This window comes from Cynocephalus volans, chromosome 12 (assembly GCF_027409185.1).
Source record: "Cynocephalus volans isolate mCynVol1 chromosome 12, mCynVol1.pri, whole genome shotgun sequence".
Taxonomy (NCBI): domain Eukaryota; kingdom Metazoa; phylum Chordata; class Mammalia; order Dermoptera; family Cynocephalidae; genus Cynocephalus; species Cynocephalus volans.
In genome coordinates, this window is record NC_084471.1 from 42,584,429 (window position 1) to 42,606,045 (window position 21,617).

A 21,617-nucleotide genomic window follows, 5' to 3' on the forward strand; every position below is an offset into this window, starting at 1 on the left:
AAACCTCACCTCCAACTTAGCTGATTCCACTAATTCCTATCTAGCTTTTAAATTTTTTTAACAATTCAGAGGGCAAAGGGACATGTTCATCAATGTCATAGATCCTCGAAGGTCTTTGAATGTGGAGAGATTTTTAAGTTATCTTTGTGCTACTTCTGTAACAGGCAGTCCATAAAAGGTAGCTAATATTATGATTCATCTAAATGGCACTTCATGACTTTTGGAGAACTTGAATCAGGAATGCCTGTTTTGTCACCTCCTTTAGTTCCTTGTCACTTTTTGGCAGCAGTCATAGACATCAGAAATCAAGTTGCTGATCTTTCTACTTATCTAGAATTGCTATCTCATTAGCACTGGGAGTTATACCTAGTACGATATATTATATAAGGCATTCCTGCCTTTAAAATTCATAGACTATAGATAATTTTCATCTTTGATTTCTTATTAAATTGTTACATTATTTTTCAAAATTTTGGCTGGATTGGTGGCCCAACTTAAAGGCCCCTAGCCTTGTTTGGATCAACATCTATGAAGTCCAAGGAAGGTTATTCCAGATCAGGCTGAGGGACCTGTGGGGGTGAGGCTGTGGCTGGGAGCTCTCAGAAGCAGACCGACTACTTCAAGTTAATTTGTATTCTGTCTGCCTGCTGTAAGTGCCATAAGTAGATGAAATCAGTTGAATACTGTGAATTCTAATTACTAGAAGTTAAGTTAGCAAGTAGGAGACTGCCTGTACTTAGAAATTATTTCATCAATAGCTTTGATAATTGCATTTTCCCCATGCAGCAAATGAAATGTTTTAAGAAGTATTTTGCTTCAATTTCTACTTGGTAATTTCAGAAAATGTAATGGAATTAGAAGACATTTTCTCCCCTCAGACCTGGTTATTCTGGAAATCATAATCCAGCGAGTACTGAAGTTTTCCCAATTTCTCCTCTTCTTTGGGTTCTTCTTTTTCTTCCCCATCAGTCAATCCGGTTTCAGCATCATCATCCTTAAGGGCCTATGAATAGGAAAATGAATTGCATGAGAATTTTGGTGAATTTTCAAGATCCAAATTGAACTGGACCTGTAGTTATACTTCCAAACTGTTAGAAGCAAGCACTGAGATGCTGGAAATCTGTTTGACACACATTCCCATTTGCTGATTACATATGTTTTAAATTCCATTTGTGCACGGAATTTTTTCCCCCAATCAGCAAGCGACATGAAAGCAATGGATAAAGCCCCTCAGAATACTGCAAGCAAAAGATGCAAAACTGTTGCAAAGAAAATGTCAACCTGGTATTGTATTTGGCTCTGATAAAACTGCTTCTTTCAGAGGTGTGATAAACATGCTATTAACCAGGCCGGGTTTCACATTCATGTAGTTTAAACAGTTGCTCAGCATCAAGTAAAACATCATTGTTACATGCATTGAAGTAATTTATATGAAATGCATGGCCTTTTGCTGTTTTATTTCCTATGAAAAAGATAATTGAGTAAGTGATCCTTAGAAAATTTTAATTCTCTATGTTTCACATATACATTTGTAATGGTTATGAAGAAAGAGGAAAAAACATGCCACCAGCAAATGCATGTTTAAAGTTTACCCCACTTCCAGTTTAAGTTTATCATTTTATTTTCATAACAGTTCCACAGAAAGCCAGGCTGAATTAAATTGATTTAAGAGTCTATTTGGTATCAAAAGGTAAAGAGAGTTATGTTTGCAATTTTGTCAAAAACTCAAATTAGTATAAAAATTCATTTTGCATTAAAGAACAAAATAAATTATACTGAACTCTCCAAACTCAGTCTGACCAATTGAACATTCTTTATAACCTAAAACTTAAGTGTAACATAAACTGAAATACTAGAAAGCTCATTGTCTCATAAAATACATTCAAATGCTCCTCTCTTTAAAAATCAAAATATATAACATATTTTCCTAACATGCAAAAATTTTGCTAAAAATATCAAAGGTTATAAAGGTTATAAATATTTGAACCTTTGTTTCTAGGGATGTGCATTCTTAATGCTTTAAAAGTTTAGAAAAATTAATTAGATATCTATACATAGCCATTATTCAAAATTAAAAATTATAGAAAGTTACATTTCCCTGATCACTAGTGAAGTTGAAAAAATTAAAAATCTTTATATTAACCATTTGTATTTTTTTCTGCTGGGGACTGCTTGTACATATCCTTTGCTAATTTTTCTATTGTATTGTTTGCTTTTTTCTTATTGATTTGTAGAAGCTCTTTGTATTTTAGTGGTCTCAACCTTTTTCCTGTTATTATTATAGGTAGCAAAGATTGTCTCCTGGTTTTTGGTTATGGCATTTTCATTGCTGTGTGTATGTGTGCGTGTGTATGTGTGTATGAGTATGTTACTACAGAATCTCAAAGAATCAAGCTTAGACCTAAGTGTGGTAAACAGTTTTATATCTTTGACAAAATAAAGGAATCTTAACTGTTGTCAGCTTTCAAATTGAAACTGAGAATTCTTATAGATTTCAAGTGCAAGAAGTATAACAAGACTTTAGAAAGGCATCAGTCATCAGATTATGGCTTAACAACCCTGCTAACCCCACCCCCAGAATGTATGGTCTTTTTTTCTCTGCTGTGTTCATCTTTCTCAGGAGAGAGATTCTCTGTTCTCTCACTAACACAGAGACCCTCAGAGATGCTTCAAAATGGCACCGTCGGTTCCTGAATTTTCAAGATTTTCCAATTTGGTTCTACCCAGCTAATTCCTATTTGATCCTAAAAAACTGAAACTTAGATGCATCATAGATTAATGGAACTCATTCAGGTGGGAAGATTATATAAACTGAGAGTTGAGCTGTTGTCAGAGACAACTCCTCTTTTATGCTTTTTGAAATTTCTCAGAAGCCTACAATGAGTTTTTGAAAATTGAAAATTACCATTATTACATACATCTGAGTAGAAATCTTTTCAAATCTGGTTAGCCACACGTCATTTAATTTGGAAAGTTTAATTTATATTTGGATGTTTCCTTGAATATTAAAATGTTGATTTACTGATAGCCAAAGGCAGGAAACAACACAATTGTTGAAAAATTTGTATTAATCTTTTAACCTGACAGGAGGTCACTAAAGGGAACATGAGCTTATAAATTGACCAGAAAAGACTACTGAGTTCAATTAGAGAACTTTAGGCAGTGAAATCCTGTTGCCCTTTCAAAACCTTAGCTGTGTATGAGTTTTTAACATTGTCAACAAGAAGATGTACTTATAAAATTTCAGCTTAGGTAATTTGCCTCCCTGTAAGATTTTAATTGTATTACATAATAGCAAATTATTAAATGCATACTTCTGTCTGAAAAATCTGTGCATTACTCTATCATCATAAAATTCCTGGATTAAAATACTTTTCCAAAAGTCTTTTTCAGAAATGACAATTTACATATCATGTTTCAGTCCAGTGCAATCTGAAATAGCTGAGATATTAAATCTCCTTTTCCCTAAGTGGTTTTAGCTTGAATAGAAGGTGCAGGACCATCTCTGCAATTATTCTGCATGAAATAGGGCTAAATTTTTGATAATTTCTCAGTGCCGCTGTTCATCACTGAAGTGATTAAGTCTATTCCTGTCCCAAAGGCTGAGCATAAGCAAGACGTTTTCTGTACCATCACATTAAATTCAGACCTATTAAATCAGTAGCTATTATAATATCTCGAGAGCAATATTTTTCCCCCCACAGAACAAAACTTGGAAGAAAAAGCCTGTAAACCCAGCAGTTTTGAGGTTTGATAAATTGCAGTAGAAAAAGCTGTATTGGGAACATCAGACCTTATTTTAAATTTCAAAGATTTAGTGCACATGCCTATGGTTTGCTTTGATATTCAAAAGGTGCTTAGTCCACAACCATCAGAAGGAGCATTTGTTCATTCTAAATGACATTGTTCAGATTTAGATTTTATAAGTCCCACTAAAAAGGCAGCGCAAGGGACTGAATTTCCATTCTGTGTCCATCGCTTAAAAATTGAGCTTTCTAACATGGTTACATTTAATCTACGTTAGCAGTGTTTAAAATAAGAACACGTTATCTTTAAAAAAATCAATTTAGTTCAGCCTCTTGATGTGTGTCAGAATGATATACCCTCAGCTGTGGAGCCCCAGCTGCCAGGCCACTAGATGTATCTGAGCATTGACTAGGGATGTCTAAGTAGCAGAGGAAACCTACCGCAAGGGACAGTCCAGAACAGTCATGAGACACAACACAGATAAGGAGGACATAGAAGGAAGAAATAAAAATTAAAGTAGCCACACACATTAGTGAAAACCATGGAGAAATGGCCTTTCCAGATCTATGATTTTACAAGTTGGTATTTTTCCTCTGTATGTTAAGCATTCTCAGGTTTTAAGGCATAGAAAAGAACCCTTAAGTACATATGAGGGGTTTTCAAAAATTTCACGGAAGGATTTGTATTATTTTTAGTTAAAAATTTCCACTAACTTTTTAAAGTGTATCTCTGTATATCTCTTATGTAACATAAATATACTGTCTATAGTTACTTTTTATAGTCATTGCATAACATTTTAAAATACTTCCTTGGTTATAGAAACTTATGATAGAGACATTAGGCCACGAACACTGAAATTTGAATTTCTGTGAGTTCAATATGGATTGAAAAGGTAAAAACGTATTGATTGCCATACCACCTAAATATCTTACGGAGTCATCTCTAAAATGCCTCTCGTATCTGTCCTGCTTTTCAGTAAGAGCGGTCTAAACTGTCTTTATTGTCTCTCCTACATTCACTTCAATAGTCTGCTGAAAATATTTTGAAAATATTTATTTAAGAATAATTTTAATTTGTGTTTATGCTGTTTTGATTTGAATGATCTGATGATCACCCTGTGACATAACATCCTCTTAAAATCTGCACATTCTATTTTGCTTATTTAACCTTCCTCTCCATAAAATGATGGAACCCGTTACTAATGAGCTACTTTTATCTGCCTTGAAAAGTAGTACAAGCTACAGTTATATACATATCACTGAAGCCTACTTTCACTTGTCCAAGTTATATTTCATTCTGTTCATTAATTGTTTTTAACTGAAAAATAAGACTTATCTGGAGTCCTATGTAGACAAAGTGATCTACTTAAAATAATTAAAACACCTTTTTGCGAGGTTGAAATTCTAAATACTTTGCAATAACAGTGGATTATTGTAAACTGTCACTGACTTAGTATTTTCTTATTTGACTCATTTTCTCTGCCCCTCTCCATCCAAAAGATTAGTGATCAGTGAAAAACTAACCACAGTCAATTTTCTATATATGAGATCTTGGTCCTTTACCCAGGTCATAACAGCGGTCGTAAACACCACTATTCTGCTATAAATTACAATCTTACATCATACAGAAAAAATTTCACAAATAAAAATATAGATTTCTTGCCCTAGGAAGAAACACTGTAGTTATAATTTAACATTATTCAGTGTTTTTAACTGTTAATTCTAGGACACAGGGATACCACATTTGAATTTTATGGCAATTATGAAAATGATAGTATTGTATTTTCAAATGATTGTTTTCACAGGTATAGCTAAAATTAACATACATATTATTTAGTCCACATCCATCTAGATTATTTTCACACTTAATCTCCCAATAACTTGTTTAAAGAACTCTGTATCACAAAGTTTTGCTTGCTATAGAAACTGCTGAAATAAAGCAAGACATGATTTAAAATTTCACTTTCTACTTAAGTTTACTGAAGAGAAAAATCCTTTTCAGAAACCTGTGGTTGAACATTTGTGCATGGGCTCTTGTGATTGTGATTAGATTTTATAAGTCCCACTAAAAAGAAATTGAACCTTTGTTACTCTGAGCTTAAGCCAAAGCTCTCTGAGTGTGAGTACAGGCATTACATGGGTCCATAGCTCTGAAATCAAACAAATGTGCAGGGAGTGAGAAATGAGCCTTTGTAAAATTGTTGTCAATACATACTACAGTGTCTTTGAAAAAGAGTTTAAAACTCAAGATGGAAAGGGGGTTAGTGTCCTGAATATGTGGTTAACTAGGAAACTATGCAAATGTACTTATAATGCCTGTCGTACCACTTGATTAAATTGTCTTTAAGGAGATTCACATATTTAGGAGTTCAACTAATAGAAATTAACAGTATAAGAGGAATTTATAAAACTGCCTGTTCATGTTGCCATTTGGGAATAAATACAGCTTTCGAATTATTTGATGGGAAACATTGATAATTGAAAACATTATTTCTATAAAAAAACTCTACATTTACATTTCTATATGAATAAATGTTCTTTAGAAATATTCAACATGAATATTATTCCAAAAAAATAGAGGCATTTAATAATTACCATTATTATTAGTAAACTTTATGTTGAACCAAATTGTCTTCTTAATTTAGTTAAAAATAGACAGTAACATAAAGGACATCCAAATAGTTTCTTTAGGCTTGGATAGATAACCCAGCCAGATGGGTTATCCTTTTAATTACTATTTTTAATTGTACCTAAGTAAGAGAATAAAAATTTTGCCTTTATATTCTGTCCTGTTCTTTAGGACTGCCTCATGTTTCTCTCCCTTTCCCCATATAATTCATAATTCTTGAGAACTAATTGTTGAACTGGATGAATATGTAAAAATGGCAGCTTTCATGAGTTCGATAAATAGATATAAAACTTAGTTATCTAACAGTGACTATGAACAATGAAGGTTAGAAAGATCTCTTTCCCAACAGGGAAAACACTCAGGTGCTCTTTATTCTGTTTCCCTAACTCTAAACACAGTTAATACTGGCTAAACAGATGTAATCAATTCTTCAGGCATCATTCTAATATGCTGGACCCATCAAGAGGGGCCGACGGTCACTGTCTAGTCTACGAATATGAGCAGGAGACTGAAAAACCCCATCAAATATCTCCATTACACTCTGGGAAGTTGAATAATGACTGAAAAAAATGCAAAATATCTCTACAACAATGAAATGTGTCCAGAAGTTGTTTATTTCTATAAATATGTGGCATAAAATAATAAAACATTTATTTATTAATTTTCAAAATAAACACAGACCAAATAAGGAATGAGTACATTACCTGATCTTTCATGGTCTTCCCTAAGTCTTTCACATCTTTCATGTTAATGGCATTCTTTCCTCCTTTTTCCTTTCCCTTCTTCTTGTTTTTCTTTTTGAACAAACATTTCTTACAGATACAAAAGCAGCAGGTCAGCACTAAAAGGACTGCGACTATGGCTATGGCGATTAAGGCCCACGGTGGCACTGAAAGAAAACAAATGCACAGAGAGCATTAGTACTAAGACGCTTAGATGTGCAAAACCTTTTAATTCATAAACTACAAAGATATTCATTCCTTCACCTGAATTTATTGAGCAACTGTTATGCTGCGGGCCCCCTGTTCCGCAGTACTTACGTTGTTTCCATCTTCTGCACTTTACACCTTCCAGATACACCAAATGTTATCTCCTCCCTGTTGCTTTTCCTGACTCTCTAGAGAATAGCTCTGGAGTTAGATCTTTGAGTGAATCCTGGCTCCATCATTTACTAGCTGTGTGATCTTGGGCAAGTCAACCGCTCCCTACCTCAGTCTTCTCATCTCTAAAGTGGAGGTAGATTGGTAGGTACTTCAGAGTCTTTCTGAGGATTAAATAAGGTGCAGTGCCTGGCAGATGGCAGAAATTTAATAAATGTTAGCTGCTATTACTCATCTGTCAAATACTAGGTGTTGTATTTACATGCTCTGGCATGGTAGGAGGGGCAGACATTAATCACATAAGCAGAATAACAAGTGTAAAATCATAACAGTTGTCGTCATGAAGGTTAGGAAGAAGTACTTTGTGCTCTGAAAGTCAGTCATTGGGAGATATGCCCACATAGGGTTTCCAGTAGCTGGGTAGTGGTTATATTTTCAGTGACTCTTAAATCAGGCTTGGATTCAGCCTTGGACACTTAAAGGCTGTGTGACTGGTCATATTGCTTAAACATTCCGAGTTTCTGTTTCTTCCTCTATAACATGAAGATTACGATGATACCCATTTCATCTGGTTTGAAGATTAAAGGAGTACAGTACTATAAAGCCTGGAATGCATCTGGTACATAGCAAGAGTTCAGTTAATGTTAGCTATTATTTCTTTATATTTAAAGAAATTATATATAATTTGGAAAAGTTATGCACACCAATAAATATATAAAATGAATGATGAATACACTGACAGGAGTTCAGTGCAAATACTAAGGGAATTGAGAGGAGGAAGAGATAATTTTTAGGTAAGAAGAGAGGCTTCAGATTTACAAGCTCTGGTTAAAATAATAAAGCATATATAAACAAATATACTCAAATTTTATAATAAATATACTCAAGTTTTCTTTTATAGTTGTCCATCTGCTAAAAGTTAGTATATTTTCTTATTTGGCATCCCCTATACGATGTGCTTATAAAAATTAAGGTCTTGCAGAAACATTTAGGATTTCACTTAGAGTGGAAAGGAATTATTCACGATGCAAATTGCAGCTATTGAGATTAATCAGCAGTAATTAAATTTATCTGTTGTAATAAAAAAAGACATAAGGCACTGAAATGATAAGAAAAAGTGTTACTTTCTTCGAGCCACCTAAGCATCATTAGTGCCAGTGATTGCCAGTGATTGCTGAACACAAGTCAGGAGTACTTTGATAAAGTAAAAGCACTTAAAAATTAACCTCTCTTCAAAATCGAGAAAACCTACTCTCTTGGCTCTCTCTCTTCATTTAGCTACACAGTGTAGAATAATCTCTATGTATATTATTCTAGCTTATGACTAGATACTAGATGTTAATCTAAGAACATATAAAATTACAACTTTCGAAACTGTGTTTTCAGCCAAAGAAATATTTGTGTGAAAGAATAAGCCCATGCCCAAAGACATGTTTTCTGATAGTTTCTTTAATCTCATTAAACAATGAATATTTTAAAAAATGTAAATTAAAGTAAGCTTATGTAACCAATGATATCTTCATAATACTTCATTTAAAAGCTTCTACACTTTGTTGATTTAGTTAAAATCCTGCCATGGCATGAACAAGACAATCTGTGTTCATTGTACGCAAGACAGCATTAATAATAACCCTTCATCATGAACCTCGTAAATTATTCTCCCAGTTAGACTTGTGTGATAAGTCTCTCAGAGAGTCTCTTAAATTACACGAGACAAGATGGAGATGATGTGACAAGTTCAAAAATGAAAATAAGACAGTGAAAGCAAAGGAATGTTATTTAATCAAAAGGAGTTAAAGAGATAGGAACGTGGGATTACAGGAAGAAATCTGAAATAGTGCAACTTGAAGGTAATTTAAAATCACTGAAAAGCTTATTCTGTGATTTTTATTTCTTAAAGCCCTGCTGTCTTCTTGACTTACTTTCAGTTATCTTCTGAATAGCTTAATTTTATTTTTGAATATGCTATATTGAATATAATGTAATTAACAGAATTTTCCTCATAATTTACTGGCACCTTTAGATAACTAGAATTAGAAAAACCCAAACAAACCCTTAATGTTATCATTTTGTATACCAGTAGGAAAACCTGACTGATTAGTTAATAATAATGTAAAGAAATAGCTGTTTTTAATAAATGGAGTTATTTGAATTGAATGCTCATGTTAAACATTTTATTTTATTGTGTAGAGTCACAAATTTTTTAAAATTGCTAAGTTTATTAAGAAACAATACCCACAGTATTTATTAATTTACAGTATTTATAGCAACATCTTTCAAAATTACTGAGCAAATCTCATAAAATCTACTTTGGATTAGGCTAAATATCTATGAAAGATCTACTTATTAGGGCTCAGCAACTATGCTACACTTTTACAGACATTATCTCATTTAATCTCCACAGCAGTTTTGTTCATCATCGCTTCAATTTTACAGAGCAAAAAGCTCTATAGATTGAATAGTTTGCAAAATTCAAATATGTTTTTAGGTTGTTACATTAAAAATGTGTATATTATAAATGTATACAAAGGAAAAAATCCTTCTGTAGCTCTGAAACCTCTTTAATAGAATATTTTATATTAAAAAATCCAGTGAAGCAAATAAAAATAGCATAAGATGTTGCTGAGTGATTTCTTTAATATAAAATATAGCTTCAATCAAAAATAGGCTCATCAAAATATTGCTCCTGGCAGAAAGCTATCAGCATATTGTTATTGCTACCCAACTATCATTAAATGGAATTTTATAATGAGAATTTTAACATTTAACTTAAAGGCCTTTCAGCAGAAAATAATGCACCAGTGTGAAGATTCTCTATTAAAAATGTTATTTTCATTTCCTAGTTAATGAATCAACCTCACATACATTATTTGACCCAAAGGTAAACTGATGCATAGGAGTTAAGTCAAAGGCAAGTTAATTTGAAACTGATTCTGATGTTTTCAACTTAGATCTTGTAGTAGGCAGAATAATAATAGCTCCTCACAGATTTCCACATCCTATTCTCCGGAAGCTGTGAATATATTGCCTTAAATGGTAAAAGGGACTTTGCATATGTGATTAAGTGAAGCGTTTTGGGATGAGGAGATCGTTCCAAACTGTCTGGATAGGCTCAATGTAATTACTAGGGTCCTTATAAGTGAAAGAGGTAGGCAGGAGTTTCAGAGTCAGAGAGATTTGAAGATTCTGGGCTGCTGACTTCGATGATGGGAAAAGAAACCATGAGTCAAGGAATGCAGGGGGCCTCTATAAACTGGAAAATATAAGAAAATGAATTCTGCCCTACAGTTTCAAGAAGGAATCAACCCTACTGACACCTTGATTTTAGCTCAGCGAAACCCAGTTTGGACTTCTGACCTCTAGAACTGGAATATGATAAATTAATGAGGTTTTATCCCAGTAAATATGTAGTAATTCATTACAGCAGCAATAGGTACTCAAGAGATATCAAGAAGAGCTCAAGAGATTTGTATTACTTGCGTCATATAGATGAATATGCAAGTGTAATATTTGTGTGATCTATTCATGTATTTTCTGCTGTCTTTCCTTCTTATCCACCTTTTTTGATTTATCCATTTTGTAATCAAATAATCTGTGACCTGTTATGTGATCAAAAAAATCTTGATCACATAATGCTTCTTAAAATTTTCTTCTGCTTCTGCTTTCATTTCCATATTGCTGCCTTTACCAGTAACATGATCTCCCTTTCCATGATCTCCTTTTTCCATTTTACCTATTCATTGTCATCAGACAAAACTTTCTAATGCATTATTTTAAATGATTTTGTGCACAGCATTCGAAGTCCTCTGTCCTTTGGCTCACCTACTTATCCATTTCTCACTTTTCTCCCACACTCTAGTCTCATTAGATTAGGTAACTGCTCAATTCTACTCCTGTGTTTTTCTAAAGTGTATTCCTTCTTTTTTGAAATGCTATTCTTCTTCCTCTTCAGTTATTTAAATGATATTTAGTTTTTCAAGGCTTACCACAGGTCTCAGCATTGACAGAATTTCAAATTAAAAATACTGAGTACGTTTATTAAAATTCTTCCTCCCCAACCTAGTGGGAATATTGACTATGTGGTATAATACATTAATGGTTTGTGTTAGACTGGCATAAAAAGATGCATTATTTAAGAAAAAAGAGATAAGTTTGTGCAAATATATAAAAGATATTTCAGTAAACCTTCTTCCTACACATGAAATTGACTTCTTACAGACTCAAAACTTGGCTCTTTGTAGATTATTCATGACATGCAGCACTGATATCAATGCAAACCCAATGAAAATATTTGGAACCATTTAGAAATAAATCTGCATTAGCAGATCTTTTTTGGGGAGAAAAAATCCACAATGATTTCCCCTTATCAAGAAAGACTGTTTTTTTTTTCCCTATGGGAAGCAGGGAAAAATTGAGCATTTAAAAACAGTAACTATTTAACCAAACACATATTTATTGAGCATCTACAATGTGCAAGTTATTTTCCTCAGAAGTGGGATATAGTGCCAAGCATGGTTTTGTGCAATCATGAAGCTTATTATTTACTTCCCAAGTGCTAAAAGCTAGTCTTATTTACTTTATTAAAAGGAGTCAATTTCTCATATCTGCTAAACTCAGCTTTCAGAGCATAATATGGTACATTTTCGAATGAAATGTACATGGCATAATAGGCTCTTGTGTACAAATTTAGTGCCTCAGGGGTACATCTCTTGATGAAATCAACTAGTAAATATTATTTCTACAATAAAAATGTAACTCTCAGTTTGAAAAATATCATTTTTTTTCCTCCCAGGGAGTTTTGGCACTAAATAAATTATTTAAAAAATTATTTACTTAAGGGGCCCTGACTTTTTTTTTTAAAAAAGTAGATGCTTCAAATATCCTTGTTTTTAATAGAGCACTGTGAAATGAAAGATGAAATCTTCACAAAGAACAAGACTATTGCAGAGTGTACATTATTAAAAAGGAAATCTTTAGTATTACTGAATAGCAGCCATGTGTGTCAAGCTCCCAGCTCTGAAGTTCTGCTTGTCAGACATGCGTTGTACCTCAGACCTACAGAAGGAGCAGTTGGGATAGCCCCTTTTTCTAATTTACACAAAGCACCCCATGGCCTAGGGAAGGACTGCTGTAGGTTGTTCTGTGCTCTCATTTCTAAATAGGCATTTTTTGCTTTCCCTAAAATGCCTGACTCCATAGTCAGTAAATATGAGACGGCTTGAAAGAAACCCACGTAGCTGTGTTCTTGAATTCAGGTAGTAGTGTGTACAGTCTTTGGTGTACACCACCCTCTCAAGGGGCTTTTCCATGGGTCTGTTCCTCAGTCCCATTTCCTTAGCTCTGATTCCCTCCTTCCTCATTCCCATTCATAGCAGCTATTGCTGTCTCCTAGGCTGACAAGCTTTTGGTGGATTTACTCACTGGGATCTTGGTTTAATCTAAGCATAACTCACTGATTTTTGTATTTCTGCCTTGATTCTGCTTTGAAGGGCAGCCTTGCATTATCTGTCAGGTCCATTCTCATTTGTCATATTAAGAAACAACCTTAAATCTGTATCTCTTTTACAAGATGAGCTTTATTTTCATCTCTAGGAAATATAAGCTTGTACATTTGCATCAGTCCTGGATATTTCAGCCAAGAGCCCCAATACAATACAGGTAATACCAATGCTGTGGCCACTACAAAAATTCAGCAGTAACTGTAAACATTTTCTATCTTTGACGTATCTCTATTTTGTCATATGAATGCTTCACCACTGCACTAATATCTGTGTAATACATTTTATAAATAATCTACATATTTTTTCATTCTTATATTTCCTGCACCTTTTTGCCAACTTCTAATTTTACCCAAAATAACCTATCATCTTTCTAGATCATTATATGTTGATGGAAGAGTAACAACACAAAATGAAAACAAATATTTTTGCTATTAACTAGTAGGAAAAATAATCTGTATGTCAAAGACTTGCTTTTGAGACTATTTGTGAATAATTTTCAAACTCTCAAGAATAATCATTTTTTAAATATTGGCAAAAAACCAAAATGAACCTTGCATTTTAAAGATTTTTTCTAAATTACAGAATGCAAATGTAAAAAAGAAACTTGGAAGTATGTAGATTAATATACTCATTAACCATCTCTGGAGACAACATTAAATGCAAATTTGAAATAGTGTGCAAAGTCATAGAATACAGCTTAAGATTAAACCAACCAGTTAGGGGTCAAAATGAAGAATTTCTCATTATAGACTAAAATGTCTTCAAAGACTACCAACCAATTCTTGGCTCCCATGTCTTAGACAAACTTACTTTTTCCTCAGTCTTTAGAATGGTAGGTCTGTTTCCTGTGAATCATATTCCTCCCTTAAAATATGATAAAAGCTGTGGACTCTTGTGTGCATTTGTGTGTGTGTGTAAATTTTCATATAGTTGATAATGTGTGGTACCCAGTGGAGACCTCAGGTCTGGGAGACCACTGGACTCTAAATGAGGAACTCCATACCCAGAGTATGATGGCAAAATTCACCAAGGTTAGCTGAAGGGAAAGCTCATTCCTTCATTCAGTCATTTAAGCTTTCATTTATTTCTCATGGACAATCTGCTGTGTGCCTCAGGTATGTAGAGGTTGGGGGTCGAGAACAGGAAACACAGAGAAGATGTGTCCCTTTCTTTGGGAACTTAGAAAAAGTAACTCCCAGGAAAAATGTATAAAGAGATAGGAGGCAATACAGAGATAAGCACAAAATTCAGCGGAGCGGATGTGCTTATTGCTCTATAGGTAGCAAGTTAGAGAATGGCAAGATAAAAGGGGCCTGGAATTCAGGGAAGTCTTCATGGAAGAGGTGAGTTTTGAGGTGTGCTCCCAAACCCTGCTTGCTACACAGTGAAAATAGCATTTGGGCGATTCCAGTGCTTTTCCTCCCTCTCTTCCTTTCTCTTTCCTTCCCTTGTTTCCTTTGATTTTTTAGACTCCTTTTAATCTAATTTCTCAACTAGTGGCCACCTTGTTAAACAAAGCTCTCAGTATGATACAGACTTATCAAAATCTATATTAGCTTTAAAAAAAAAATCATAGTAAATGAAAAGATGTTTCCTTTTAGTAAACTCATGTAGCCTTCTCCAAATAGCCTTCAGAATTACCTCAAGAACATATCTCCCTTGCTCCTCTCACATAGTTTTATTTCACTTGTCAATTTGTGTCCCTGACAAAAAGCAAACTGGAAGACGTCTGTGCAAATATGCTGCAAAAATGATCCAAGCCAATGGCATGGGTCAGCTACCTGTGGCTTTTTAGGGCAGATAGATTGTGGTTAATAGCAATGCAGGAGAGAGGCTTATTTATTCACTCATTCGCTCATCCAGTAGAGTGTCTATTTAACACATTAATACTCAGCATTTTGGAGTTATTGTAAACAGATTTAAAATAATTTACTTACTTAAAGAGTTTATAGTCCAGTTGGGCAGTTGTTTCATATACATGAAACAAACTGTGAACAATGCTACATAGCATGGTAAAAGCCAAATTAAATGTTTTTTTTTTTTTTTTTTGCCAGATTCTGCTTCTACTATGTAGCGACAACAACCTTAGTCTACATGTCAAATAAACACTTGTTTAGAGTTATTTTTTAAAAAATCTTAAAATTAATAAAATGGAAAATCTGCATCTTTTTGCACATAGACTCTTTAAAAACTATTAATATGTAAAATCCAGTAAAACATATTATATTGCTTTGATAAGCACAAGTCACAGCATAAACATAGATAAAATTTTACCAGAACCTCTATCCCTTGATCTGATTTTAGTATTTACTGTGCTGTTGAACAAATTCACATCCCCTGCTGAATAACTTACTGAGATCACTGATGTTTCTCATTGAACGCAATGATGAATTTTGATAACAAAAGTTAGTTACTGAAGGACATCTTATCTACCCATGTATTAATCAAATAATTAATTTTATGAAATGTCTATGGTAACAATAGTCTGCTTTAAACGATAAGGCAAAGTCGTCCATATCTTCACAATATTGGAATGTCTGAAATTTGACATGGAAAATTATGTTGGGTCTTGCAGCAGAGATAAACACCAGTACAACTTCCAGAGGATTTAGATAAGGCTCCGCAGTGAGCACAGGAGCTTGCTGTCTGCAGGCTTCCGCGAGAAGTGCGTTGGTAAACATAAGGCAATGCCAGGTGAGTTGGCAGAGGTGAAGGCAATTCATGGGCAATCAGTTCTGAAGCCTTTGGAAGTTAGTAATAGTTTTCAATCATGCTGCAGACAACACAATTTTGTGGCTAAAGGGAAATCCATTTTTCCTATGAAATTTGCAGTATGTCTCTCTTGAGTTCTGCTTTTTAAGTTCAAAACTAAAAACAAGCTGTTTCAGTTCTTTTCCCCCTTGTGGAAGCTAACTTTCTTCTCATCTTTTATATTAGAAGTCTTCAAAATAAGCAGTTCTTAGATTTGGATCCAATATGTATTTGGTTTTATTTGGATGCTTTAAATTTGGTTAACAATTTCTTTAATCTGTTTTTTATCTTTAGCAAAGAAGCCTAAGGAAAAAAAAAGTCTATTTTAAAAATTGAACATGGCTTTTGCTGAGAACTTTTGGATAACTTAATATTGGAGTATCTACTCATTTCTTTTCTAAGCAATTTAATGTTATTAAGATTAAATTCAATTATGATAAGAGTATCAGCTAAAGGGGCAGATATATTTTCTATTATTTTATAATTTAGGGCAATAGTTATAAGTAACAAACAAAAATGCCCCTTAGCCATATTATCTGCTTTTCCAAAGGATTTTTTTCCCCCTGGTACTGTACTTTCTGTTTATTATTCTAGAAACAAGCCAGCACGTTTTTAGACTTCTCTGTAACTTGGAGAGATTTGATTGCACTGACAGGAGACTTGTGAGGCTGCTGTGCATGAGTGGAGAACAGGATGTTTGAGTCTTTCAAGTCACAAAAGAGAAGAGTCAGGCTCATTAATTTCATTACTATGCAAAGTGACAGGTAGACAAGAGTGAAAACAAAGCCCCTTGCCTGTCTATCCATAGGACATTTTTCCTTGATTATCCAATGGAATCCTGCTGCTACATACTAAACTTATTAATTTTCCTCTCAAAATGTTTTCTCTCAATATATTTCTCTACATGGCGATTTTATCTGTCCAATTCCCATTTTGTAGTATCGTTTCTTCTTTTCGTTTCCTGGCTTTTGGATTTGAATAAGCATCTTTATTCTTCTACAACTCCCATGTTCCTTGATTTATTTTCTGGTCTTGTTTTTGAAGGGGCTTCCCTATGCTAGTCAATCTTGTATAGAGTGGATTTTTCTTTATCTATTTTTTATTTTTAAGTCTTATCCCTCTTCTGTTCAGCATTGGTACTTCTAAGCACTATAACTGTAAGCATGTGGCATAAATGCCTGTGTGACTTTTGCTCATTTTTGATGGTTCTCAGATAAACTACTAAGAATGTAGAATTCCCGTTGTTTTCTTTGCCAAAGTCAGCCATTTCTCCCAATAGACTTCTTCCAAATACCTGCCTGAGTAATAACACACATGAGCCTTTTACTTTGTCTCTCATTCATGTTTACTCATGCCTTTTGCCTTGTATTATTGTACATTAATCCTTGTTTTCTAGTAGCTTTGTGACTTGTCATTTCAACATGGGGGAAGCTACCTGAAGAGGGATACTGTTATTTTCCTTTCCCTTGCCTTCCATGAAGTACCAATTAGGATGGGTAAATGGTAAGGCTTCAGTAATGCTTATTGAATACATGAAGATATAATTAAAGGCAAAGAAAGCCTTCTTCCAAATATTCTTTACACATAGTGAAGGTATGGCTCCATTGGACACCTTATTAAAAATAAAGGGTACACCTTTCTTTTAATACTATGAATCAAATCCTGATAAAACTTCAGAGATATATCAACTTTTCCAGATCATTTAGGAAATTTGTGCAAATATTCCTTGCTCTTCATTCTAGACAAACTATGGAAATAAATGAAAATGGCAGTGAGGCTCATTTTTTTTCCTGTCAATTATTTTTCCTAAATAAATTTTGTATTGTATATCCCCTGAAAAGATTCTTTTAAAATTGCATTAGTAATGCTAATACAGTTTCCCCCTTTTCACATGCAACACCTGCAGTATTTACTAATTCCAGCTTTCATTTATATAGTTCCTTCACCTTAAGAGAACTTTTCACATTATTTCAACTCATTTGACCCCAAACAAATTGTAGAGTAACTAAGATGGATAGCATTATCTCTGTTTTACAGATGAGAACATTGAGGATCTGAAATGGGACGTTCATAATGTGATTCATAATAGAGCTGGGATCAGACTTAGATCTTTGGGATTCAACTTTCATGCTAGTCTATCCATATATTCTGCCATTCTTTTGTGTCCATGCTAAAAACTGAGTAAACATTCACTAAATTCATTACTGCTAAGAAGAGTAGGCTCTGTAAACGTATCAGTTTGTATATTACTCTAGGCTTCTTTTAACTGAAAGCATTTTAGATTATTTACCCCAAATCAATGAAAATCATTCGTCACAAAATATGATTGATGATAATCACAACAACAACAGGGCAATATCAAATATAAGAAAGATGATAGATTTTGACTCCAAGCTCTGACACTTAAAGTGCCAGATAAATTTGATCAAGTTATTCAAACTTTCTGAACCTCAGTTTCAGTATCTATAAAATAAGAGGTGGGTGGAGAGAGAAAATAATGATATAAGCCTGGTAAGTGATTTGTGATATGTAAATTTGTAATATGTCAACTTGTAATATGTAATGTACTTAGTATAGTGGACAACATGAAGGAGGGATTAAAAAAGTGCCAATTATTATTATTTGTCAGCAGTTCCCATTAAAGTTCATGGCTTGAAACTGTTGAAAACTTGGATGAAAATAGCAAACCCTAAAAGTTACCTAGGCAAAAGATGAAATACAAGCAATTTTGCATGTATAATACAACTCCCAATGTATTCAATATGTTCTGACTTAATGATATATCAGAATGTCAGGGTAACATTCTAAAATAAAGTGTGCTGTCAAAAAACTAAAAGGAAAGGCATTTTGATAGGATTCAAGCTATTCATGGATAAATAATAGAATGAATAAATCAAACTTTGGAGAGAATAAAGAATAATCCTTTGTAGTCACAGTGGTCCACAACTGTTTATGTTATTCAAATAATGTAAGCAGCATTAGAATAATATTAAGTTTGTACTAATGGGAAATAAACAATATGCACTACTTTGTAGTTTCAATAATTAATTAATTCAGCTAGCACTATGTGAGCTAAAGGTATTAGTGGCAAGATTTTTCACTGTATTTCTATTGGTAAATGGTAGGTTTTGCCTGAACACATTCTCAATTTTATAGGGTGTATGCATTAATAATAATAATACGCTCTTGGGTGCTGTGATTTTTTTTTCTTCTTCAAAATTGGCCAAGTACTTTTATTAAATAGTATTCTATTATGTATATAGATCACATTTTCTTTATCCATTCATCTATTGATGAACACTTAGGTTTGCTTTTTCTTCTTTTTTTTTTTATTATTGGTTATGAACATTCATGAGATACAGAGCTGATCGTCACCCCTTGGGCACAAGATGTGAAAGCCAGATTCATGCTGCCAGCATACCCATTACCACTAATAGCATTTGTACTCTGTGTCCCCCACCCAATTAACCCCAACCTCCATCCCTCTCCCCCTTTCCCTCCCACTCCACTTTGTAGCCCAAAGAATGCTCTCTCCCTCTGCAAGCCCAGCGCACCACTGTGGACTTTCTTTCCTTCCTTCTTTCTCTCTTAGCTCCCACATGTGAATGAACACCTTTGTGCTTGCTTTGCTTTAAGTGACTAAAAAAGCTACCTTGAATCCACCATTTATTATTCAATAATTATTTGAATATACATTTAAATTATGATGATTATTTTTTATAAGAACTAACTTCAGATTTAATACTACATGTTGCCACTAAATAATTTATAGAATAGTTGGGCTTATTATTTCACTTAGACAACATTATCTTCGTTCATAGATGGTAACTTTAAGTTACAGAAAATAATATGACTGTCCAAAGATCCTTGGAAAAAATCATGACCCAATCTCAAGCTTAGTTCTTTGAACTGTCAAGCTCTTTTTATTAATCCAATTTCTGATAATTCCTGTTCCAAATCAATCAATGATAATAGGATTTAAACTCACTTAAGATCACAATTTTTGGTCCTTTACTATTTACGTCATTTCAATGTAGATGCCATATTCATTTGCAGAAAACCTTTATTTTCTGCTGTCTCTGCTCATAATTTTCAAGAAAACAAAGTTAAGAGCCCTTAGTTTTCTTCTGGTGGTTTTGACTAGAATTGTAACATTAACTGAAATTTGTATTTTAATATGATTTAGTGAAAAAAGAAAGTGAAATAGCTGAAGGATTTACTTTGGGGATTAAAAGCTATGAAACTTCATGAAAGGGATAGATGCATTTTTGCTTTTCTGCAGTATCAAAATCAAGAACCTGGTTGCTATGTAAATACTGTAATGTTTGTATTCTTTTAGATCATTAAATCCAGCTATTGCCCAGAAGAAATATAATTATCTCAGTATACTTGTGGCATCTTAAAATTCTTTGAAAAACTACAGTAAATACATTGCTTAACATATTTAGGCAAATGCCCTTTACATAATGTAAAATTTTATAGCTGAAGCTCATCTTAATGTTTTTAAATAAAAGAATACAAAATGGAGAATTCTGTGGGCTTATGTGGGTAAATCTTTTGGTTAAGGGTAAAATTATTACTCTTGAAAATACGTGTTTTAAATTAAATATTGTTTGGCAGAAAGGAGAAAAATAGCAAAACACTTAACATAAAAAATATCACCAGAAGAATGATCTTGAAAAGAAACAACAAACAAATGAGTAAAGAATACTAACTCCTGTTGAAAAAGCTTACCACTCACCCCAGAGGGGTATCTCACTGACTTTTAAGTGGTGATTGATTGCACTAAATGGAAAATCCAGAAATCAACCCAGGTATCCACAGACGATCTTTGACAAAGGCATCAAGAACATACATTGGGGAAAGGACAGCCTCTTCTGTACATAGTGCTGGGAAAACTAGATATCCATGTGTAGAATAATGAAACTAGATTCATATCTCTCACCATATACCATAATCAACTCAAAATAGATTAATGACTTAAGTATGAGACCTGAAACCATAAAACTCCAAGCAGAAAACATAAGGAAAACACTTCAGGATGTAAGACTGGGCAAAGACTTTATGACTCAGACCCCCAAAGCACAAGCAACAAAATAAAAAAATAAACAAATGGAATCATATCAAACTAAAAAGCTTCTGCACAGCAAAGGAAACAATCAACAGAGTGAAAAGACAACCTACAGAATGGGAAAAAATATTTGCAAACTATACATCCGGCAAAGGATTAATATCCAGAATATACAGGAACTCAAACAACTTCACAGTGAAAAAACAAATAATCCTATTAAAAAATGGGCAAAGGAGCTGAATAGCCATTTTTCAAAGGAAGACATCCAAATGGCCAACAGGTACATGAAAAAATGCTCAACATCACTAATCATCAGAGAAATACAAGTCAAAACCTCATTGAGATATCATCTTACCCCAGCTAGAGTGGCTATTAAAAAAAGACTAAGAATAACAAATGCTGGTGAGGATCTGGAGGAAAGGGAACTCTTCTACACTGTTGGTGGGAATGTCAATTAGTACAGTCACTATGGAAACAGTATAGAGTTTTATCAAACAACTACAGATAGAACTGCCATACAATCCAACAATCCAACTTCTGGGTATATACCCAAAGGAATGGAAATCATCATCATGTTGAAGGGAAACCCGCACTCATGTTTATCACAGCTCTTTTTACAATAGCCAAGATATGGAACCAATGTAAATGTCCATCAGCAGACGGCTGGATAAGGAAAATGTGGTATATATACACACAGTAGAATACACACAGTGTCATAAAAAAAGAATGAAATTCTGCCATTCACAGCAACAAGGATGAGCATGGAGAAAGTTATGTTAAGTGAAATAAGCCAGGCACAGAAAGAGAAATACCGCATGT

The 21,617-nt window shown here is 33.7% G+C and overlaps 1 protein-coding gene across 2 annotated transcripts in view; it reads right to left on the reverse strand.

Annotated features, from left to right (window-relative positions):
- Positions 1-21,617, reverse strand: part of SYT1 (synaptotagmin 1) — a 199,758-nt gene that overhangs the window by 132,399 nt on the left and 45,742 nt on the right. The window contains exons 2-3 of one of the 2 annotated variants that reach the window (XM_063075822.1): positions 7,080-7,264; positions 881-994 (exon numbers count right to left, since the gene is read on the reverse strand). In XM_063075822.1, the coding sequence (XP_062931892.1) occupies positions 881-994; positions 7,080-7,264 (299 nt within the window). Of the gene's footprint in view, positions 1-880; positions 1,004-7,079; positions 7,265-21,617 lie in introns of both variants that reach the window. The other variant, XM_063075821.1, reaches the window with a different exon arrangement.